Source organism: Leptonotus elevatus, chromosome 5 (genome assembly GCF_054856555.1).
Source record: "Leptonotus elevatus isolate MCC_2025b chromosome 5, RoL_Lele_1.0, whole genome shotgun sequence".
Lineage (NCBI taxonomy): Eukaryota > Metazoa > Chordata > Actinopteri > Syngnathiformes > Syngnathidae > Leptonotus > Leptonotus elevatus.
The window spans coordinates 4,353,220-4,378,818 of NC_141243.1; the positions used below are offsets into that span (position 1 = coordinate 4,353,220).

The following is a 25,599-nucleotide window of genomic DNA, read 5'->3' on the forward strand; positions in this document are numbered from 1 at the left end:
CAATGACCTGAATTATATGGCGAAAGCAACCAGAGAGGTTTTCCCAAGTCAAGTAAGTGAGCTGATTTGCAACCAATGATTGGGGAAAAAAAGACAGTTTGATTTATAATAATTAATTTGTCCTTTACTAGCACACATTGTTTCTTTTCAAATAGAGATAGACCGATATGTTTTTTTCAGGGCCGATACGGATGCCAATTATTAGTAGTCAAGGAGGCCAATAACCGATATTTGAAGCCGATATTCATTTTCTGTGGAAGGGGGGGGGGGGGGGTGGGTATTAGTATTTTTTTAAATGCAATACCAATCTTGACTCTATTGTAATGTTTTAAAGCATGTTTATTGAACACATTTTCAGACTTTTCAAAATGTAGAAATTTTTTAATTTTTTTTATCTTAGACAATTGACGTCCTTTAACCTTTTTAACAATGTTCAGGGAGCTCCCAAGGTTATCAGTACATTTTAAAAAGTTCAATGGAAACTTAAGCAAGTAAATACCTTAGCTCGCTATGGTATTCTACCGTAAATATTTTCCCCCCAAATTTTTAAATACCTGAAATCTTAAACTTTCACATTTCTTCGTTTTATTGTCGAACAAAAACAAATGGCTCAGAAGGTTCCCAGGGTCAGTAGCATCTCTTATAAAGTTAACTGAAAATGTAAATAAATAGATTAAATTGGTTTTAGATTTACCTTGTATCGGCTGTCAGATTAAAAAATAAAATAAAAAATAAAAAGTCAGACACCGATATTCATTAAAATGCCCAATATCGGCGCCGATTATTGGCCAGGCCAGCTATTGGTCTAATCTAATCTATTGTGGTGATTATTGCGTCTATTTATTAACCTGACCATATTTATTTTGGTCATTTCTAGCTGTATCCTTTAAATGACATGGTGAATAAAAATATGCTCTTCCAATGAGCGACCAGCAGTGGTGTATGTCAGCCATATGGCATTGGCTCAGCATGCCTGGAACCCTGGCGGACCGGGTACTAGAAATAGAACGGAATGGCCAAGGAAAAATGGGTCGCGCTGAGTTTTCAATTTGGAGTACAATACTGTATGTCAATACTTATTGTCCACCTTGAAGAAACCAGTACTGCATTGATTCAACTTTACCTCCAGATTCATAACTATTTTCAGTCAATCCTATTCCCTTGCAAGGACGCATCCTTAGAACTTGTCATCTTTATTTCTAATCTGTGTTCCTGATGCGTATTGTCATAACGGTGTCTCATATTGAGTCGCAGGGTAAAAAAAAAAAAAGAAGATGCATAGATTACAGATTAACAACGGCCATTCAATCTCCCCAAATGGCTTTTGTCCTCCAATGTCACCGAATGTGTTGGAGCTGGAAATCTATGCATTATATAGGTCACCGTGGAGCTTATTGAGCTTAGACCTATTCACTCCCTGGCCCTGTCGCACTCATCCTGGGCCTCCTCCCTCTGTCCATTTCTCCATACCACTGTAGCTATTACTCGTATTCTTATTCATAGTCCTCCATCGTTACTGGATGTCCTTTTACAGAACGCCTATTGAGATCCACTTCTCTTAGAATTGACAACATGAAATGCTATTATGGAACAAATAGTTACCTGACGCCATGTTCTTCTTTAGACCGAGGTGAGATTCTAATACGCCTCTGGTGATGAACTTCATTTTTGGGACATTTGTACCCAGAAATTAATTGATTCCACACAAGAGACAGAATTATTAATTAAGTCATCGATTAATTCTTATATTTATCCTTTTGGCTACAAAGCATTACTAACCCTCATGTCCTACAAAAAAGTTTAAAAGCTGCGTTCGTTCGTGTATGTGTGTTTCTTTTCCACACTTAAAGCCAAAGTGAAGTGACTGCTGCTTCCACGGCATGCACACCATAAAAAGAAAAAAGAAAAAAGAAAAGCACAGCCTTCGAGCTGTGTGTTTCTCTTGAGGGAATATCTCAGGCCTTTATTTGTATGCTTGTCTTTTGCGGTGCATTAGTGTATTTTTGTACAAATGTTTGGTACTCTATTTGTGTCCTTTGCCGGCATGTCAGCATTAGGATTCAGAAAGCAACTCAGCTGCTAGATTGCTGTCTGAACTGCTGCTATGTATCAGTTCTTGGCAAGTTCCTTTGCATTTTTGGAATAATACAACAACCGAGGGACAGCTGTGCTTGTTGATGAAATGTTTTCGTAGGACAATTATGGATTGTTATACATCATATAGTGCTTGAAAAAAAAGTTTGATTTGCATTTACTGGTCCATCACGTAGATAAGATTTTACCAAGCACATTTGTATATGTGTATAGACTTGTTTACAGCTGTTGAACCAAGATAGCATTAGTTTTGAGCAAAACTCTTAGCCGCCTGAATGACTGGCGAGATCCTTTAAACATGTAAACATTACAAGCAATTATAAATTTTTTATTTCCCTATATTGAAGTGCAGTGTTAATTTTCAAACTGAATATTGTTACTAACCTTGCCAGTAAGCTGAATTCTTCACAAACTGGAGAATACATCTCTTACCGCTCCCGCTGATATGTTTGCAACCGACCTTTTTGTAGGTCGGACCAATCAGGCATTGTTTAGGGTGGGACGAAACCAAGAAGCCCCGATGACGAGGGGGGGGGGGGGGGGGGGGGGGGGTGCGTGTGTATTACTCACTGTTTCCTTAAGAATTTGGAACAGCGAGAGGCGCTTCATGCATTTATCTGATAAAAAATATTGTTTTTGATGAACACTTTTATGATAATCATTTGAGAATCACTGCACTCCAAAATTTAGACAAGGTTTGAAACTTTACACCTGCCAGATGTGGAAAAGGTCCACCATTTGTAGCTAAAACAAATTTGGGAATGTCGCTGTTCCTATTTTTGTCCTAATGAATTCTGGGATACATTTGCGTCAATAATGTTAACAAAACGTCAGATGTCATATCGGAGCAAGCAGATATTATTTACAGTCCAAGGTCAGATGTCAGAAGCAAAGGACCTCCTTTGCCAAATTGTTTAAACAAAATTAGACTCATACATTTATCCTAATCGTCTTGTTAATACAAGAATGAAGATTCTCGTTGTTTTTCTCAGTTCATCTTTTAAGCGCTGAGCATTTTCTCGCGTCATATGACGGCTTTGGAACGTACAGTATTAGTCACACAACCAACCAGGTGTGCTCACTGACTCGTCCAGTTGGTTTATGTAGCTCGAAAGTTCTGCCTTCGGGCACAAAACAAAGCTTGCGACTCCAGTGACATGAAATCTTCTAACTGCTGCTTAAGGACTGGGTTTGTTTTTGTGCGTTGTACTGATCTCGGGATTAACCCTTGCACGGCCTCTCCCTGCACTTCACCCTCACCCCCTCCTAGCTCCGCCCATGCGCCTATCTATGGTGTTTCCCATTCTATGTTAGCGTTAAGATCGCCGAGGCTATGTAGTGGTTTTAAATACACAACGTGTAACTCACTTTGTTACATGTTTGTTTTTGACAGTAAACTTCAGCTGAGAGTGATAACAGCTTTAAAGGTTGTTTGTTTTTTTAAGAATATTTACTAATGTCGTTATCTGCCAAACTGCTGCTTGTTGTCAAATGAGTCAAATCACTTGCCCTAATGTATCTCAAGTTTGTGCTAGCAAGTCAAAGCACAATACTGGCCAATCGATAGCTCCTATCTGTCAAGACTCTTAAATCAGGTTACTCATATCTCAAGCCGCCACTGTAGTTGCTTTATTCTACATCTCTATAATGAGTCATTCGACACAACAACTGACACACTGTAACAATCTTCATGGTTAATGTGACTCATTTCCCTGTGACCGGTCTTTTGGGAAGATTAAATTGAGATGCCCAAAAGGGGATTTGAGGAATGGCAAACACACTGTGAAACACAAGAGCTAGCCACAAACGTTGGCGCAAGGCAAAGCAGTCAAAATGAAAGGCCCAGAAACGTGAGGGTGACGAGGTGTAGAGAGGCGGCTTTATTTTCTGTCCTTCATGAATAAGGAGCATATTTCTGTGGAACATTCCATCCTCTGAGCTGGGCCGGCCTGTCACCAAAGATTCAGGGTGCCACACTCCCTCCCCGTTGCTGCGTTTCCTCCCTTGAGTGTCCTCACTAAGTTTCTACCGCTGCATATCAGTCATGTGGTTTTGTTTTACTTCTCCACCAAAGTTTCTTCTGCCTCATATTTCTTTTGTAATGCGAGCAAGTATTTGGACGATTTGTCTCCTGTGGGGTGGAAGAATTTAATGCAGTAGAACCTCTAAGGCCCAACACAATCCGTTCCAAGAAATTATGGAATTGAATTGGTTTCAGGGGCAACCTGTGGGCATCAGTTATTCTTGTATAGGCTGTGTTTGATGACCCTGTCAAGTGAAATGAGATTTTTTTTTAAATATGCCTTTACATGTTTGAAGATAACTACTGAAGATGTGCAAAGACAGAGAATGTTTCCATACTGACATGTGGAGGTATAGTGTTGAATTGATTTCATCATTTCAGTCTTCCAGTTTAATTTAAATATGCCCAGTGATGTACTTGGTGTCTGGAATGCACCCCCCCCCCCCCCCCCCCCCCAATTACATAAGAGCTTGAAGGCGTTCATTCGCAACAGTGGTTATCCAGCACAATTGGAGTTTACTTTCAGTCATTTCTGGACTATAAACCGCAATTTTTTTTTTTTACTTGCATTCGACCCTGCGGTTAATACAAAGGTGCGGCTTATCCATCAGATGACTATAAAGGGAGCGCCAGGTAGAGCAAGATAAACCAAGTGAGCTCAAATACAGTAGGAGAGACAGGAACGACAGCGACACAATTTGCGCCCTCTTTTTGGAAAAGAAAGTGGCGGGAAACCCTTATGAACCGGTGCGGTAACATTAAAACACCTGCGGCTTACGGACACTGGCGAATGCCATGTCGCTAGTGATGGCAAAATGAAGCTTCATGAAGCACTTGTAATATTTTTTGACTCCCCTAGATGGTGCTCTTGATTTAAATATAAACGCTAGTGCAAAGGAAATTGATTACATTTCCACTGCATCTTTCAACCAAGAGTGGCATCTAGATGAGTCAAAAAATATTACAAGTGCTTCATGAAGCTTCATTTTGCCATCACTACATGTCGCCATGATGCATCTTCTGTGAACACGAAGTCACGCGCATCATGACGTCACAAATATACGGCACTACCATAGGAGAAGGAGAGGGGAGGGGTTGAGGAGTTGGGCACAACTTGAGCCACAACCATAACAGATGCACCAACGTGGCATGTCGTTATTATCCGCAGATTTCTTTATTATCTGGTTTAGCTGTATGACGTCAAATTGTTCAATAATTGCCGATAATTATTGGCCACGGATATTATCGTGCATCCCTACCATAAATTTATAGGACCTTTAGCTCAATCCAAATATAAGCTTTTGCTTTTCTTGTTTTTATACTAGGGCGTTCAAATTTGCAGAAGAATTTCATTTATTCTCATTCTCATCGTTCTTTGATTTCATAGATGTGCTAGTAGAATAAGAAGATAAAATACGGACTGTGAATCTGAAAGTTGTGCAAAGATCTTGCCATCGCATCGAGGATTAACACCTGGCTGGAAAAAGGGCACAAGGTCTGTCGTTTAGATTATTACAAAACTAAGTGCTTCATGTTTTTAGTGTACGTGTTAGCAAGAACTGTGACGTGTGCGTAGTAGCTTGTTGACCTTTCATCGAACCTGTTATTTGCTTTTCCTTAGCTCCAACTGTATGTTCACTACAGCCCAAGAAATAAAAGCTTGTAGAGCAGACGCTACACTGCCGTTTTCTAGGACAATACAATCTATGCTAATGCTATTCAAACCTGTGTGTTTCGCACTTAGTGTGCTTATGTATCCACGTCCAGCTGCTCAAACATGCCTTCCCATGGAGACCTCAAATCACCCAACTGTTACACATGAGAATATAAAGAAGACGGCGTGGGTGGGATACGACCTGGAATTTAACTTGTGGTGATACCACTCAAAATAAACGCGTGCTGTAAAACACATTGTACCATAACGATATTAATAATGCTGTAACAATATGTTACAATAGCGCTTGCTAACTCTGACTCCGGGGCAATATTCCCTCAATATTTCTACCTAGTTACATCATATTATAAATTACTGTAAAACCAAACCCATCGCATTACACAAATGTCCAAATCACCATTGCTTATAATTCATCTTTGTGGAAATGTGAAAAACACTCCCAACCTTTTAAGCCCATGAATAAGAACACATGCTTGTATACACTTATCACATGCACAGGATGCCCATGCCACTTCAAAATACGTCAAGTATGACAACCAACCAAGCATCCCCTTCACATACATAACATACACTTCGCTCTTACGCCCTTCATCAACCTTGACCCTTCCTCTCTTTGTTTGAACTTGTCAATCTAACATTTTTCATGTTATAAAAAATGATCTTCTAAATAGAAGATCATTTTTTTATAACATGAACATGATCTTCTAAATAACGGCACGGTGGCTGACTGGTTAGCACGTCCGCCTCCCAGTGCAAAGGTTGTGAGATCAAGTCCGGGCTTCGGCCTTCCTGGGTGGAGTTTGCATGTTCTCCCCGTGCTTGCGTGGGTTTTCTCCGGGTACTCCGGTTTCCTCCCACATTCCAAAAACATGCATGGCAGGTGAATTGGACACTCCAAATTGTCCATAGGTGTGATTGTGAGTATGGTTGTTCGTATCTGTGTGCCCTGCGATTGGCTGGCAACCAGTTCAGGGTGTACCCCGCCTACTGCCCGAAGCCAGCTGGGATAGGCTCCAGCAACCCCCGCGACCCTTGTGAGGACAAGCGGTACAGAAAATGGATGGATCTTCTAAATATGTTCATATGGAAATCAAAACAAACTGCCGTGCGCCCAGGACCTTCAATGTATGCTAATAATGGAATGTCAGTGTTGTTTTCAATGCTTGCTGCACTCCGCTTGCTTTTGATTGGCTTTATGGAGATGACACGCCTCTTTTGACCATACACGGGTGGCAACATGTGTTCTTAAATGGTTAGTGGAAGTGCAGCAAACCTGCACTGCCCTGTTAAATTGTTTTTTACATACATTGCTATGGAAAAGCAGCAGTGGGCCACTGAATCTGTCCATTTCCCTAATTTCTAGTTTTTTCAAACATACCTTCTACGCTTGATGCAGATCCATAATTGCATCTTTGTGAAACGAAGTAGCATGGTTTTCCCTCAAGGACCGGATGTCTTCCCACATAGTTGAAGAACTACTCACTACCTCAGTGAAGCTAGAATTATTCCACGAGAGACGAAAGCTCTAAGCTGTTTAATAAAGACTCTCTGCAATTCCTTTACTTGGCCAGTCAGTGTATTTATATGTGGCTAATGAAGTGTGTTTTTGTTTTATATACAGGAGTCAACCTCCAGTAAGCGTATGTGTCTTGTGCTGGAAACGTCGATGGGGAGTTAGGCAGTCGCTATCAATAGCTTGCTCTCACATGTCAGGACCAGCACACGTCTGATAACCATCCTCAAGTTTGCTAAATAAAGATAAAGCACAACACCAGCGAGGTGTGTTTGTGTCTGAAACAAAAGCGAGACGGGGAAAGTTGTGCTCTGTTCGTCTTCTTGACGGCTTCTGCCATCTTTTCTTGTGCACTTAATCTCCACCCGCCGGCACCGCCGTGCTGCTGTTCAAAATAGTTCTTGCCTCGTCAACACCGTGCCCCTTATTAGCACACAGATGGTACAATGCACACGTTCCCCACACGCTGCTCCTGGTGCTCAGCTGATAAACTTTTCCACATTCTCTATCTGCGCTCCTTGCCGCAGATAAGCCCTCAGCTGGTGCAGGCCGGAAGGCGCTATGCTGCGCATAACATGTATGTGAGCAAATAAGATAGTAGGGGAGGGGAGAACGTATTGATATTTGCACCTTGAATTTTCAAGCGAGGTCCGTGACTTTGCGGAAAACTCAGTGTGAGCAGTAATAAATAGTGGTACTACTGGTGTCTTGAAACAAAACATCACAAGAGTTTCCCCATTTTGACAACAAGTTTGTTTTGGCCGTTAATTCGTTTAAGGTACAAACACAGTCACCAGCTTTTTCCATACATGCATATGGGGGTTACCTGAATTTTAACGTCGCTAACGCTAGTGTGCGATGTTATGATGCAGTGTATATATATCTTTTTTTTTTTTTTTTTATGTCTAGCATTCAATAGAACCCTGTATCGTTTGTCGTAATTTTGGCGTGCGCGCTATTGGATTGCATTTGAGACGATAACACAGCAGCATTCTATCCTTGTTCTTTTCTCGCTAGGCATGACTGATTGATTTACACTTTGAATCCTGCTTTTATGAGTACCATAAACAGGAGTGTACATGTGTTCCAAGAGAATGAGTTTGTGATTTTTTTTTTTTTTTGTGTAACAAGAAGGATTTGAATACCGGGCCCTTCAGAGGCTACGCTGACATTGTATGAACAATTCTGTGTCATTTTAAGGAAAACAAAACAAAACTGTATCATGATAAATAATCGTTATTGGGCTCTGAAATTACCTGTAGTGGGATATCAAATGTCGTCCATATCACACAGCTAGCTAATTCAGTATTGAATACCTAAGTTATAAATGTAGTAAATGTTTGAATTTGGAATAGACCTATTATCGGCCGGGCCGATTATCGGTGCCGATATGTGGCATTTTGACAAATATCGGCATCTGCCTTTTTACGAATCTGAAGGCCGATAGAGCTAGCATCTCACTGAGCGGTGAATGCTTGCGAACGTAGTGGATTTAAGGTTTTCATCAGGATTTGTAAGATATCCACAGACAGTTTTTACTTGTCGTAAAGATATTCCAAACGTATTCAGACAATTTTCTTTTGAAACCTTTTAGGAACCCTGACGAAAACCCTGAATTAGCTACATTCGCATGCATTTGTCACTCAGTGAAGAACTTTTCATTTATGGATCTATTTAAATTTCCATTTTATAAAATATAATGCTGACACCGGGAACTCCCTACAATTATAAAATTAAAAAAAAGGTTAAAATGGAGAAATGTTGACATTTTGGAAAACTTTATTTACAGCAGAAAACTTTAGGGAGCTATCAACTTGTTTAGTATTTAAATTAGCTCAACACATGCTGATGACCCTGGAAGCTTCCTGCAATTTTTGTTATAATTTTTAAACAAAGCTGTCAATATAGTTTAAAAAAGAAAAAAAAAGTTATGTTTTTTATTTTGACACTAATATTTTCTCTTTTACTGCAAATGATTATCAGCTTGAAATGTTGATTATCGTCCACTTTGACTACTAACAATCGGTATCGACCATGGAAAAAGCCATAATGTTATTTCACTAATTTCAATGAAAAACCATCCCAGATAATGTAATTTAAAAACAACAAAATAATGATCTTTTCTTCATTCCTGTGGGTGACTTTAACACTGCAAGAATTCATTGTGTGCTGATTATAAGTGCAAAACATTGTTGATCGAGACCGTCATAAACCGCGGACCCTGTTGGGTTTGTTTATATAATATATATAAAGAAAGTTATGCACGTGACGCAGTGCTTCTCAATTATTTTGTTACGCCCCATCACCAGGAAGAAGCACCTCCCAACTCTCCTGTAAAAGTATAATTTGCCTATAAAAATTGTTGTAACTAAGTACACCTCTGCAGAGGAGCTAATACTCCTTGCACACTGACAATGAGAGCGCCACTGCCACCTACTGTAGTGGATGTGAAATTACACATGATTCTTGTCATCCAGTCAACATTGCCAACTACTGGCCAGGCATGCACATTACAACATTTTCAGTTGTTTGATAAAAAATAAGGATCATTTCAAGTTGTCTGTATTTCAAAACTGTATACTGTATCAAACTTTTTAAAAGGAGGGGGGGGGGGGGGTCACATATTTACTTATTGTTGTGAACAGGCACTCAACCATTCATGGAGAGAGGCGCCACTGTGCTTGAATCTCTCCTTTGCATACATTAAATGCAAACACATGCTCACTTTGTTAAGAGTGCTCCTTTTCTATTTCAACATAAGCCAAGCAGGAGCAGGTGGGCGGAGCTTCAGTTGCCCACCCCGCCACCCCTTCTTTTTCAGTCCCTTCCCTGGCCTATCAGGATCCCGACTACTACAGCTACTCTGGCCAATCAGCTGATAGACCCCCCCAACTTCCCTACTCTGTATATGTCCTCTCTGCTGAGTGAGCAAAGCAGGCCTCGCTTTACTAACAGCTGAGAGGAAGGAAGAAAACAGTAAGCGAGTGCTGGGGAGGGTGCGATCCTGAGAGACGCTTTTAAAGGAGGTGCTGAGGGCAGTATGCGAGAAGAGATGAGGGGGGGTGAGGACGAGAGGACCAAGCATGTGAGGGGGCTTTTGTGCTCGAGATGGTGTGTAGAGGCGCGAATAAGAGAAAGGAAGAGGGGGGGGCTAGAAAGAGAGAGAGAGAGAGAGAGAGGCAACGACGGGTGGGGGGGGCTGAGAGTTGTTGATGGCTTTTTGAGTTGTGCATGTGTGTGTGTTACTCAGGGAGGAAAACCAAGGCGCAAAACAAGCAAGCAAGGCGACTCCCAACACTTCTGGAGGAAGTCGAGCAAAGAGGGACGAGACGACCTGAAAGACAACCCCAGCCGACTGAAGAGAGGAAGCGGACGAGAAGCTTGGCCGGAGTTGAGGGTGAGTGCCACAAGTTCTCCTGTTGCCAACATCGCCAAACTGGCAGCCCGTTAATTGCCGTAACGTTGTCAAGCCCAGCTCGGTCGACTCTCCCAAAATGGCCCCATGACAGAAAGACAAACTGGGAGGACGAGACAGAGTTGGAACCCTGTGTCAAATAGCCTTCTCAGCAACTATGTCCTCACTGATCCAGCTTAGTTTAGACGGCTGTCGGCTCCCCTGCCTGGCTATTGTTTGTGTGTGAGTCGCCGTGTCACTCTGAGGTTCACAAGTTTCACTCACTCTTCTGTTTCTTTATGTCACGTTATGCCTGGCTTCCTGTCTGTTTTTCTCACATAAACACACAAACACACACACACACACACACACACACACACAGTCAGCTGTCATTCCATCCCCTTGTCCACGAGGTGACATCAGATTTCCAAACGGCTCCTGCAATCTAATCACCAGGTTGATGGCTAAGCTCCGAGGACAGTCTCCGCTCGTGTTGCATTTAAAAGTATGCGCGCGTGTTTGACAAGTTAAAGAGCTCAACGTGACTCGGGTGGGGTCTCACTCAAAGCTGATGAGACAATCAAGAGGAATTTGGGAGGCTGGCTGCCGACTTGCCTACTGATGCAATCGCATCTCTGCTCAGGAAAACCGGCAATTGATGACGCTGAAAAAGAGAGTATTGTCATGTTGTGGTCTGTGGCAGGATGGAGAAGACTAGTAAAAGTCTGTAACACCTTTTGTCTCTGATGTCATGTGCATAAACGTGTGTTTAGTAGGGATGTAAAAAAAAACAACGAAAAAAACGTTTTGAATCGGAAAATGGATAACCTGGCAATTTCCATTTCAGAAATGTGTTTCAAACTTTTTCAGAAGTGACCCCTGAATTAGGTTTGGAAGCTTACATTTTCATTGTTATTTGCTCAATATAATAATATAATATAATATAGGAAAATGTACCTAACTTTTACAAACTCATTGATTGGTAAGGCACCAGTTGAAGAAGCCCCCCCCCCCCCCCAAAAAAAAACTTTTAAAAACTTTTTGGCATGGCTTAATTAGTGAAATATTACGCTACAATAATGTAATTTTAAACAAATTACAGTAATGATACAAATGAATAAAATGTTAGAACTAAACAGATTTGACACATTTTTTTGCTATAGTACAATGGACATGTTGCTGCTCTTTCTGGTGTGCGCGCCTTAGCCGTTTGGGGTCACTTTAATACCGATATACGGACAAATGTGACGGTCACAATTGCTCAGTAAGCTGCAGTAATTTTTATCGTTCTTTGCAGATGATAAAGAAAATATGCCTGTGAGTGTTATATTCTCTGTCTACATGTATAGCTGCACATTGTGTTTAAAAATAAATAAATAAATAAATAAATAAAATCCCCCCAGTGACGAGCTCGTTTCTTAAAAAATACTCGCAAGTCGTGTCATTAGCATGTCAAGGCAACACTGTTTTATAGTAACTTTTTATCTATTTATTCATTGATGAACAGGACTTTTCGTATATTGTTTAGCACTTCTGCCTCAGTTTTGCTGTCCTGGGTTTGATTTCAGCTCAGGCCTTCCTATGTGCTATTTGCATGTTTTCCCTGTGCAAGCGTGGGGTTTCTACCGCCACTCAATCTTCCTCCTACATTCCAAAAGGATGCATGTTATGTTAATTAAATACTGCAAATTACCCACGGGTTTGATTGTGGGTGTAAATGGTTGTTTGTCGAGCATGTGCCCCGCGGTTGGCGGTTGAAAACTCCAGGGTGTTCGCCGCCTCTCACCCAAAATCAGATGTATAGCAAATGGATGGCTAAAACAGGACTGTTACTGACATATTTTAAGTGCTGATCTGAATTAGCATTGTTTGGCCATGGCCACGATTTCTAATATGGACGGACGATAACAAAAAAAAAAATCTATTGTTTTCCCTTTCAATATTGTAATTGCGGTTTAATATGCCATTATTATTTTTCAAGGCACTAGTCCCATGTATTTATTTCTTTTGAAAAAAAAAAGCAATAAATTAATCTATTAAATAAAAAAATGAAAAAAGGTTTGCTATACATGAAAGGTTTATGAAGTCATTTTGTTTCTCTACTTCAATTAATTAACTTTCTGAAGCGCTTGACTTTCAGTCTTTTCACCGTTCACTACGATAACTTCACAAAAATCTGCCAAACAAGTGTGGCATAAACTTAAATCAATAAATCACAACTCAGATTACAACAACAGTGTACACAAATCTATTGCTTTATCACTTCTGCTTTTCATGTTTCATGAAACAATATGTGAACTGCTCTTCTTAAGTACTCAACTTTAGACACTATTTTTTCTAAAATATGTAAATCTGTTGTTGATTTTTGCCGCTTTTGTCATTTAGTAATTACATTTGACTACATTGTGATATATATATTTGAATTTGATTAATTGTTCAATTGTTGTTGAGATTCCATTTTGAATAGCCCACTTTTTTCAGTTTAGTGTTTGTTGCATGTGACGTGTAGCTGTCAGGATGCATTCACACTGGTCAAAGTGTGGTGAACTTTGCCCCACTGTTCTCCTCCATACATCTTCCTGGGGCTTAGCATAGCTGCTAAAGTCAAGTTTTTTTGTATTGTACCGGGAAGACTTTTGCATGTCGCATGTGTTTTGTTGCCACAACCAAGCCGAAACATCTGCACTGTCCTCACTTGAACGTGTAATGTCGAGCATATTGCGGCGTTTCATCTCTTTATGAGTGCGGCTAGAAATGACATGTAGTATTTTTAGGGAGTGCTTCAAGTGAAAAGTCTCCCACTGCTCTGTCCAAATACTGAAGCGGCACATACAATCATATAATTGTGAAATGACCAGCTTTGGGTTTTGTACCCAAGCAGACCATATTGTTCTCATTTCTGAAACAGTGATTTTCTTTATTGTATGTTTGCGGAACTGCAGAATTCTAGAGTCATTGTTTTGAAACTGACTGTCTAATCTCCTTTTGATAGTCGTTTTTATTTCACTCAAAAGTCACTCCATTTCTGCCACTCCTCTTGTGCTTCCCCTTCCTTTGTGGATGCCAAAAAGCAAAGTAAGCCACGACCCGTGTGACTTAATCTATTACCAATGTATGCAACATATTCCATAGCTGATTATTCTGCCAGATATTGTTTCGTCGCTTGTTTTCCTAGACGGTATTCAAGGACAATTGGATCGGACCAGATTGTATCATCCTTTTTTTTTTTTCTTCTTGGAAAACCTTGACAGCCTAATGTTTTATTCTGGATTAAAGTTGTGAGCAACACAGAACCTCGCCTCAGGTGAACCTCCTGTTTTTTTCTGTTGGCTGCCAAGTAGCTTCTTTATCCAGTTCAAAATAGGGTCAGAAATCAAGTGGGACCAAACCTAGACCTAGACGAGGACTATAAATACTCATGGCCGACGCTTGGTTCCCTATCGCTCTTCTTGCCCATCCCCCAGCCTTCTGTCCAACCCTTTTGGGGCCTTCGCCTCAGGGGACCCCACCTGCTTTGACAAGGAGATAAGAGATATGTTTTGTCTTTACATTTGTTAACTGGAACTGTGCGAAATAATCCTTCAGTGGTTCCTGTCGTACGCGTATCCATTAAATCAACAACTTTATATCTTTTTTTTTTTTTGGGGATGTTTGTCAATGCATGTGGCCTAAGCTTCAACAAGATCCTGTTTTAGATTAGGCATCAAATGATTGTGTGGTAGTTTGTTTGTTTTCTGCATGTGACTGAGCGTGCTCCCTCTATTTCCCAAAGGAAGACACTTTAATACCGCCATATGTCATGTGGGTAATTGCAGGTGACGAAACGTTCACCTCTCGCATTGTCTCTCGGTGATTTAGTGTGTGTTTTGTGTGCCATGCTTTCTACTATATCTCTCGTATTTGCCAGACATTTTATCCCTTTGAGGAATACACATGCACACATTTTGACAGCAAATTAGGATCTATTAACTTGCTTATTATTCCTTTTTTTTTTTTTTTTTTGCCGTCTTTCGACCAAGCAGTCTAGTTGAGTTTACCTTTTGTAAAATAGGGACATATTAGCAGAAGCGCAGCGTGTGACGGTCCATTAAATTAAATCAGGAAATCATACAGAACTTTGTGCAGGCAATATCTGTACATAAAGAAAAAAAAAACAGCTTTTCGTCATCTGATCATCAAATTATGTTTGTTTTTTTTTCGATCAGGGAAAAGTACTGCACCGAAAAATACTGCCATCCGTTTGATTTAAGCACCAATGTGGCAACACAATATTTAGTGTGTTGTCCCCATGTATTCATAAAATTGCATCGGAACAGTTCCAACAGTCAACATGTCAATGCGCCGCGACCAAATTGATGGATACTGCTACGATCAACACCCCAACGAATGCTTGCTTAAAAATATGAATAAACCAAGTCCGATATGGAAGCAAGTGAGCGAGAGTTGTAATAGCCCAACCAGTTAAATTAGCCAATATTCGATATGACCCAAAAGGATGAGGATCAAAAACTGGTTCAGAATCCCAGAAATATCCATTCCTCTTGCGTCGCAAATGAGTGACGACTTTTGTGCCATATAGTGATATATATCGCACTATATAAAAACGTCTCCCGTATGATATATAACCCCTCTATTGTCTTTAGCATTATTTTGACGGAGCCAGTAGTTTCTTTTTCTCAGCTTCCTGCCTCTCACTGATGAAATTGCGAAAAGAGAGGTGGAATTTAAACTTGTGAATTGTTTGAATTTCTTTGGCAATTAGACAATGCCTATATTGATATTTTTTGGCTACATGAGAAATCCATGCATTAGTGGCAAGTGGCAGCTTTTTTACTAATGTTGTCAATATTTTCTTAAAGTATTTCAGACACCCCCCCCCCCCCCCCACGCCCTCTCGAATCCCCCCAACACCGACACCTCCGCTACTCCCTCTGCTTTTCTTCTTCCTCTTTGTGGTCAAGTACAAAGGAACCGTTATCCTTGGGCTACTTGTTGCCACAGCAACATTTGACTGCGACATCCCCCCCAGTACATTCCCAAGTTCTGGTCCAAGTGGGTCAGGCATGCCTCGCCAGTCGGCAGTCTTCATCGCAGTTCGTTCCTGTTTAGCAGCGGGGCTCCATTTTCGTATGAAATGATCTTAAGCGTTTCTCTAGAGCGCATCAAGTTCCTCTCTCTCTAGAGTTTAAATGCAATATATGTATTGAGGGTGGGCCAATGATGTATTAAGGATATAATATTGCCTGGATGAGTTGCCAGGATATCTGCACGGATGTTACTTAACTTCCCATAGCTGACGTCCTGCTGACCTTAGAAAGCAAACCAGTCGAGACTCACCAGACTCACCAAGTGACTTTGTGTCCTTTTTGTGTCTTCAGGGATTCCTGGGTGTTATGACCCTGTCATGATGTCACAGCCATTCTGCAAACCACGCCCAGGTGACGAAGGCGGCCGCGTGTGGCTGTCGGCCAATCACAGATGGAGTCCTGCTAGAGTCACCACTGGTTCAGGAGGACCTTCACTCGGGAGCCTGATGCAACACTGACGTATCACTTTGGTAGGTGTACAATTCGAGATGGTTTACAAACCTCCAGAAATAAATGTACACTATTTAAAACCAATTTTATGGCAAGACATTTCTTGTGGTCTCGGGTTTCTAAAACCTGTGCCCAACACTTTCGCTTGTTCTCCCGTAAACTAATTTCTAAACTTGGAATGTCTTTCCTTGGCAGATGCTTTGGTGGTAGACATGTTGCTTTTGTAGACCCTTTTTTTTCCGGACACAACTTCCAGATGCTGTGTGTCTGCGTGGGCCGAATTAGAGAAGGACAGGCACAGAGGTGAGTTGCCTACGTGATTGTTTTTCCACGTTGAGACGTACCCGTATTTCATTCAATGAGACAATTGGCTCTAAATTTCATCATGCACAGTTGAGCACCAAATTATTCATACTGGCACATTCTGAGTTGAAATAAATTTTTTGTTGAATGCTTATTTTCTGTCTGGGAATGACACAAAATGGAAAATGACTAAGACGCTAAGTAGAAGTATTTTCCATTTTTGCCAATTTTATATTACTCATCAGACAAGGGTTCTGCTAACTTCTAGGCTAAAGCGTTCTAATCGACTTAGACTTGGAACATTTTCGTAAAAAAATCAAGAAGTAATGGAAAATAGTGACTGCTGTATTGTTTCGATTGAAATGTGACGTCATACAGTCTTATGCACGTTCTTGTGTCATTTCCAGCTCAAACGTACCTTAACTGCCTGAAGTATTCAGAATCATTCAACATAAATGTGAATGAAACAGGTGTCCTTCTGTATATTATTATTCAATCATTAACCATTAATTTTCAATAAAATATGGTGGCGGTCAACTGCAACTGCTTGTAGTGGTATAAAATGATTTTTTTTCTCTGGAAGGCTGCTGTTACTTTTAAGAAGAAGCAAATGCATTTTCCAGGAACTATAGGGGGATTTAGAGAGTAACTCGAGCCTGATTACTTTCTTGGAGAAAGTAACATGGTAGTTGTTAATCTAAATTGTGCCTATTTTAGGGCAGTGTGCTGAATAATGCTTTGCTTCCAAATATTCATGCAAATGCTTTTGTCCCCGTCAGGAGCTGTGCAAATCGTCTTGCTGTTTCACGCTGGATGACAGGCACACAACAGGAACTATAGGACTTCCCAGTTCTGTGGAACCTCCTTCACTGGCTTGTGGTGCTTGTGGGGGACCCTGTTGCACACACACACAAGCCAGTTCTGTCATCTTGCAGACAAAGGAAATATGCGGCACATTCATGTGGAGCTTTCTCACAAAAAAGCTCCGCTCGAGCTTCCAGCCCAGGAGGGGGACCTGCCTCCTCCTACGGCGCCTGCACTGGGCCCGGACTCGGGGGTTCGACCCGGGGCTGCCAGGCACTTTGACCAAGAGGATTTGCGACATCAAAAGGTCTATCAGCTTTCCATTTTCTCACAGTTAGGGGGATTTGCTACCTCCACGGAGTCCCACAGCGATGGCCAGCCCAGGCCTGTTCGGTTGGGCGTGAAAAGGGGGCTAGAGGAGCCCCAGTTGACTCACAAGCGCCCCCATGTGGCGGACTGCTCTGATATAGATGTACTAGAGGGAGGGGTGCTGTGTGGGCCAGCTCCGATGCCAGCAGTGTTGATGGGGCTAGTAAAGAGCTCTGGTGGCTGTGGTTCTCTCTATTCTTGCACACAAATGGAGCACAGAGACTCTGAGGGCGGGGTCTTGCCCAGATCCCCCCCACTGTCCCCCAGCCACAACCCCTCCCGTCGTCCCACTCAGCACAATCACGACAGGCCCATCCCCGATGTGTTCTCGCCAAAATCCCCCCCGATGTGTGACCCTTCTCTGGGAAGCTCAGCCAGACCCGAACCACCGAATGGGGGGCGCACACCCACCTATTCCATAGGAAGCCCCGGAAATGAGAGCTGTAGTACTGGCACAGCCGGGGGCCAGCCCAGCCCTCATTTGTACGACATGCCCACGTACGAGCCCCCGAGCCCCGCCAGTCCCACGAGCCCCCCGGGCCCCTTCTCCCCCCCGCACCACACAGAGCTCCAAGAGCCAGGAGAGGCCACGGAATGGGACGTCGGGCTGGAATCCTCCCCACCTGAGCGAAGTGCCACCCAGACTGCTTCCTCCTCCGCTAAGGGCCTGGCTTCATGGGAGAAGACTCCCAGCAGCAACGGCCACCGTTTGTCATCAGCGGGCCACTGGCCGGCAAAGAAGAGGCTGCTGTCCCCGAGTGAAACCGCGGAGTCGTGCTCTGAAGACGAGGGACCGTCTACCTCCAAGAGGAGTAGGCTTTCGTTGGTGGCTCCGGGGCTGGGGTCGTGTCGTAGCACTGATGCGAAAGCTGCTCCTTACTGGAATCACCTTCTTCCTTCTAAGGTCAGCGTACACTCCGACACACAAAAGTGGCCTTTGACATGTGACACATGCACGTTTATCTGCATTGCAATCATAGTCTTTGTTTGGTGCGATTACATTCAAATTTGTGTTAGATCAGGATTTGGAAACTCTTTTGAATGAGTTATAGATTCCATTTCTTCTCATAAGGTGTCGTTTAGAACTTTATATCACAGGTGTCAAACTCAAGGCCAGGGGGCCAGAACTGTCACACCTAAGGTTATTACAGGTAATGAAAACTAACAAAAGCTAAGATTGAAAGAATGTTTTCCTTAAAATGAATGAATTAGTTATTTAAAAAAAACAGTAAGTAACTGAAGCTACATTTTACATTATTTTGTCATTTTTATTTCTTGCATTTGATAAATATTCCATATATTAAAAACGTAACACTAATACTAAACTAAAATGAAGCAAAAAATAAAATGAATAAAAAAAAATAACAAAGTAGCTCTAAAAAAACCAAATAATTAAAATTAACTCAATATAAAAAATAAGTTAAAACAAAATACTAACTATAATGATAAATCCAAAACTAGTCTTTGCCATTTTCTTCAATTTTACCATACTGTATATTACAGGCATTTTTTTCCTTTACCAAATCCACATAAACTTAACTTAAACATAAATATTTTGTTGTCACTATTTTCCATGATTTCTAATTTCAAATGACATTTGTTGTTAAAACTATAATAATGAATTGCAGGGCCAGTTGACTACTTCAGTGGTTCTCTATAAGTTTTGACACCAAGTACCATCACAAAAATACTATAAATGTTTTAAAACAGTTCTCAATGATAAAGTACAAGCGTTTTGTACTTTTAAGTTAAAGATAACTGAACTATAATAAATATATGTACTGTACTATGTGTGTGTATGTATATATATATATATATATATATATATATATATATATATATATATATATATATATATATATATATATATATATATATGTATATGTATATATATATGTATATGTATATATATATGTATATATATATATATATATGTATATGTATATATATATGTATATGTATATATATATGTATATATATATATATATATATATATATATATATATGTATATATATATATATGTATATATATATATATGTATATATATATATATATATATGTATATATATATATATGTATATATATATATATATATATATGTATATATATATATATATATATATATATGTATATATATATATATGTATATATATATATATATATATATGTATATATATATGTATATATATATGTATATGTATATATATATATATATATATGTATATATATGTATATATATATATATGTATATATATATATATATATATATGTATATATATATATATATATATATATATGTATATATATGTATATATATATATATATGTATATATATATATATATATATGTATATATATATATATATGTATATATATATATATATGTATATATATATATATATATATATATATATATGTATATATATATATATATGTATATATATATATATATGTATATATATATATATATATATGTATATATATATGTATATATATATATATATGTATATATATATATATATATATGTATATATATATGTATATATATATATATATATATATATATATATATATATATATATATATGTATATATATATATATATATATATATATATATATATATATATGTATATATAAAAAAAGCTACTTTAACATTATGCACGGTTTCAATATTTAGTTTAATGATTCTCTAAGTTGCCACTACAAGGAGCCCACATACCACATTAGAATCACTGGCGAACAGTATATATCATAATATGATGTGGTAATTATAAATGTATATGATTTTCAGTCATCATGGCTCTCAGAGGGAAGAATAATGTGGCCTGTGACAAAAAATGAGTTTAAGACTCCCAGTTTACAACCCCGTTGTTAATGACTTTAAACTAGTTGGCCGCTCAATAACTAGCTAAAGTCCACTTGTGATATTAGTTATATTGCGCTATGGAAATTGTAGTAGAAATAATATATTTTGTGTATAGCCAGGAACAATAAGCAAACGTGAAAGATTGCCATGCCTCTCCAGAACAACGCGACTATCTCCAGAATGAAGCCCATTGACGTGTTTGGCGTCCATTGTTCCGGCTCGTAACGCGTACAGAAATACAAACAATGGCACACGTACACGCATCCTCTCGTACAACAGTTCTGGAAGTGAATATGTGAACACAAGGAAGACCAGAAAGCGCTTTGAATGTCGGTTGCGGCCGGTGGTGTGATGTGACTATAATAGAGTTCAGGGGTCAATAAGTAAAGTGGTGCGAGGCTACCGGGACCACGTGCAACCACCACGCAGCGATTGAAGGCAAGGGGGAAAAAAAGCAAAGAAAGCCTGCAGATAAGTGAAGAGAAGGGAGCAAGGTTGAAAGTGATGACATCGTTGTCATCGTCGGCCGTTTGGATCTTTGGCTTTGAATAATCACGATGTGTGGCGCGACCAAGTGATGAGGCTAAGATGACGAAGAGGGGCGATCGGGAAAAGAAGGAACCGACGTTCTGAGTGGCGACCAATGACGTAGACGGGGGGGTCACCTCACAGCTGGGTGACCTTTTAGGATGAATGGCGTTGCGGTAAGCGTTTGTTCATGTTACACGGTGGCAGTAATGGCCAGTCAGGAAGAGAGCACAATGACGGTGACAAGGTGGGCAATTCAGGAGTGTCAAGCTCGTTTTCATCACGGACCGCTTAGTAGTTATGGTTGCCCTCACGGGGACATTTGTTACATACCGTGGTTTTAAGGTTCACATGAGGTACACTAAGAGAAGATCAATACGTTCTTCAATTGTCGTCTTTCTGTTAAATGAAGGATGCAGACAAGTGCAATGGTAACAAATGTGAATTAGTAGGTGGATAGAAGTCCTAGTTATTTTTTTGTTTTTTGTTTTCAGGAATTGTGAAAATAAACCTGAATGGAAAAGGACAAAAATGTGTAAAAAAAAATGTTTACACTTGGAGGGGGTGGATTTGCGAATTTTGGCTTTGGAGACAGCTTTTGCGAATAAACAATGACAGGCCGGATACCACGTTGCACATTTTGACGGGATATTACATCACACATACATATTGTAATTTTGTACAAATAATGGCGGCGGACGATAAAGTAAGGTATGCTTGGTGGGGTGGACGAATAAATTGAAATATTTCTTCAATGAATAAAAGAAGTGAACATTAGTCTTTTGTTGACGGTCAACCGAGTGTTTTGTGGCAGAGAGACTCTCCTCTCAATATTCGCAAAATAACACCGATTGGACACAGGCATAAGTCGCATGTTCGCCAAATGTGCACTCTCATTCACTGACTTGCACTTCAACAGGCCAAGCCTGCCTTTTAAAGGCACACACGCATTTAATGTCGCAGATACTACAGTGTAGAATGTGAAAAATGGTGGCCCCCAAGTGGACAAAAGTAAAACCTGCACTTCACATGGATATATTTTGGTATTATATGTATGAACATTTAAAATATATGCAATAAATATTGTAGTATTGAATTTTGGTTGCTACTTCATAATTTCCTTAATTTATTACATAATAAATTGCCTTTGATTTTGATGGTCATTTTTATATAGATAACAAATTTTGAACAGAAGTCAGGGAAACTGTGCGGCAAGATTTTCGGGGCCACAAAAATGACGTGGAGGGCCAGAGATGTCCAGTAGACCTTGAGTTTGACATCTGTCGTTGATGAAATATACCTGTTTCCTAAAAATATATATATATTTCTAAACTTGGAGGCTGGACTCAATCTGGTCAGTTTTTATTGCCTGATTAAAATGCTGGGAAAAATGTATCCATTTATGTATTGATGGCACACAACTCGTTGGCTAATATTAATTTTTAAATTTATGTTTCATTGCTATTGAAGGATTTATAATTTTGATATTTAAGATGCTGCCTTGGAAAGGAATGATCTAATTTGGGTCATCATTTGCTAATGATGACATGAACCTTCAATTATCAAATGTAACTTTTTTTTCCATTATTGTGTTTAGTGTGCCGCAGACTGTACGAGGTCAGGGAGACGACTGAAAAGTGGTCCGCGTGTAAAAAGGTGACTATGCATTATCAACCACATTAAAAACTCATTGAGATTTAATCAATTGTCTGCAATAAATATGAGTCGGGTTAAGTGGAGCCTGGATAAATGCATAAAATATAATAAATATGACATGTTCAAATATGACTCCAGTCTTACATCCTCCATGTTTTTGTGTTCATTTTCAGCCGGCAGCTGCGTAGCGGAAGACATGCGGACAGCAGAACCTTGGCCCGCTCCAGCTGGCCTTCTTCTTCCATCAGCAGATCACTTTTAGGAAACTTCGAGGTAAGAAAAAAAAAAGGTCAGTTACTGCATGATCTGCAACAAAAATTATCCACTATCGCACATAAAAAGTTACTGTAAATCAAAATTTGACCTAAATAAATGATTAAAACAAACACTTCCTGAAGCTGTAATGTAACTGTATTGAATGTCAAAATTAAAAACAATAAAGTGTACTTGAGCAGCGATTCTTTGGCATAGTGGCGATCATGCCCGTTCCCTCTCTCGTGCGTTTTCCTAGGAGTCCATGCTAAAGGGACGCTTCTCGCCGTCGGGTCGCATCGAAGGCTTCACGGCGGAGATCGGCGCCAGCGGCTCCTACTGCCCGCAGCACGTCACGTTGCCCGTGCAGGTTACATACTACGACATCTCCGAGCACAGCGCCCCCTCACCCTTCCTGGTCAGTGAAAACATTCAATCTGCTTGACGTCTGCTTGCCACTTAATAACGAAAGTGGCTTAGTATGTGTTTCTTACACGCTTGTGTTGACTTGTTTATCTCATCTAATTGGTAACATAAAAATGCGGGGGAAGGGGTGGGGTGGTGCGAGGTGTGATCACTTGAGGCTGTTCTTTGAAGTTTTATCTATTCCAGACTTTTAGTTGAAGCCCATCCAGGTCAGATCTTTTGAATTAGAGGTCCAGAGGTTCTTGAGTTCACTGCCTCTGGAGCATTTTGAACTCTGAGAGTCAAATAACTCATCTTTTAAATATTTAAATTGGCAATTTTTACTATAGATTTTTCAATGCTAATTTTATTTACAGTGAACCCCGTCAATCATCTGATTAATTATGAATTTTTTTTTTTTTTTTGGGGTACAGTTTGGAACTTTTTTGTTCTGCCTCCAGTTCATTTATGGGTGCAATTCTATTTTGGACCACTAGATAACGGCACACTATTTTATTTGAAACTAAGTTTGAAAGAACAATGAAAGCAGGAAGTATTTCAGCCTAGTCCATTTTTTGTTGAATATTATTAGATGTCAAATTAGGGCTGTGCAATTATTCAAAATTTAATTAAAATTTCAATAATTACACTCTACAATTAAAAAATCGGCATAATAATAAATAAAAACAAAAAAATATTAATACTAATTTTGAGTTGTTTAAATGTATATATTTGTACCTTTTCTATATAGATATTAAAATGACTAATTTAATAAATCTTGTTTGGTCCAAAAGGAACTTGCATTATTATTGTATTTAAAAAAAATAAATAAAAAAAAAAGTATTTGTCTTAATATGTTTTACAAGTTTAAACATTTTCTTTTGTACCAAAAAACAAATGATTGTCCTAATCGTGATTGCAATTATTACCAAATTAATCGTGATGAATACTTTCGTCATAATCGAGCAAGCCCTATGTCCTCTTTAATCCTGCTTTTTGCACCTACATAAAGCAACGGCCGTATGTCATGTATGTTTTGATTCATCTTAGGTTCATTGAAGATTTTAAATTGCCAACAGGTGTTCATGGATGTGCTTCAGTTCACCCGCAACTCTAATGAGAAGAATGTTGTAGAAAATTGATGTATAGGTAGAATAACATGTATTATACACTCATGGGAATATTGTTTACCATACGTACGCCACGATGACAGATGGCCTCTCTCGCTGTCTGTTACAGGGTTTGATATCCCTGGAGCAGCTTGGAAAGAAAGGATACAGCATACCCAAAGCAGGGACCATTCAAGTGGTAAGTTCATCATTTTTGTTTGAATCCACTTGTAACACAAGAAAAAGACAAAATCAAAAAAGAAATTCCAAATAAATCATCCTAATTTGAATACTGTACTTTAACTTTGAAAGAACATCAGGGCTGTTGTGAGAAATCATCCAATTTACTTAATTGGTCTGAAAATGAATCTCGCTCGACCAATGAAAGGCAGTTTGCAACGGCAGAGTCCAACCCAAGACACGCTTAGGACCGCCCCCTCATTTGAATAACATTTCGTCATGGCAGTAAGGACTAAAACTGCCAAAATCCAAAATAAACTGCCAAAATCCAAAATAAATAAATAAATAAAAACGGATATAACAAATATAATTTAAAAATGAAAGATTTTGTTTTTTTTATACCATTTATACATTTTTATTTTTTATTTTTTTTTATTATATTTTTTAATATACATTTTTATTTTTGCTTTTAGTAATTTATTTATTTATTGAGTTCTTTTGAATTTTGGCGGTTTTGATTCTCCATAATAACCTAGCCTAAAATCTGCAACAACTGTGTGTTTATCTTTCTTCCAGACCTTATTTAATCCCAACAAAACTGTGGTAAAGATGTTCCTGGTGACCTACAACTTTGACGACATGCCTACCAATCACATGACCTTCCTGCGCCATCGCATCTTCCTGATGCCCGTCGAGGAGGATGGAGACGGGAAGAAACACGTATCGGCAGGGAGCGCGCCGCTAGACGGCAGGAAGATTCTCTGCTACCTGATACATCTCAGGTATGAGTTCACAATATCACTAAATCTGAGAGTGTGGCTAGATCAAGTTTTCCAAAATATCAACATATTTTCTTCTTCTTTTTTTTAAATTTGTTTTATTAAAAAAAA

The 25,599-nt window shown here is 39.4% G+C and overlaps 1 protein-coding gene across 5 annotated transcripts in view; it reads left to right on the forward strand.

The window, feature by feature from the left end:
- The window catches only part of atosb (atos homolog b), a 30,883-nt gene that overhangs the window by 3,820 nt on the left and 1,464 nt on the right, over nucleotides 1–25,599 (forward strand). Inside the window, exons 1-10 of one of the 5 annotated variants that reach the window (XM_086077244.1) lie at nucleotides 10,261–10,281; nucleotides 10,556–10,702; nucleotides 16,078–16,256; nucleotides 16,432–16,539; nucleotides 17,319–18,616; nucleotides 22,705–22,763; nucleotides 22,937–23,036; nucleotides 23,275–23,433; nucleotides 24,660–24,728; nucleotides 25,286–25,491. In XM_086077244.1, the coding sequence (XP_085933370.1) occupies nucleotides 17,486–18,616; nucleotides 22,705–22,763; nucleotides 22,937–23,036; nucleotides 23,275–23,433; nucleotides 24,660–24,728; nucleotides 25,286–25,491 (1,724 nt within the window). In that variant the 5' untranslated portion in view covers nucleotides 10,261–10,281; nucleotides 10,556–10,702; nucleotides 16,078–16,256; nucleotides 16,432–16,539; nucleotides 17,319–17,485. Of the gene's footprint in view, nucleotides 1–10,260; nucleotides 10,417–10,494; nucleotides 10,703–16,077; nucleotides 16,257–16,431; nucleotides 16,540–17,318; nucleotides 18,617–22,704; nucleotides 22,764–22,936; nucleotides 23,037–23,274; nucleotides 23,434–24,659; nucleotides 24,729–25,285; nucleotides 25,492–25,599 lie in introns of those variants that run through there. The other 4 variants (XM_086077242.1, XM_086077243.1, XM_086077240.1 and 1 more) reach the window with 4 other exon arrangements.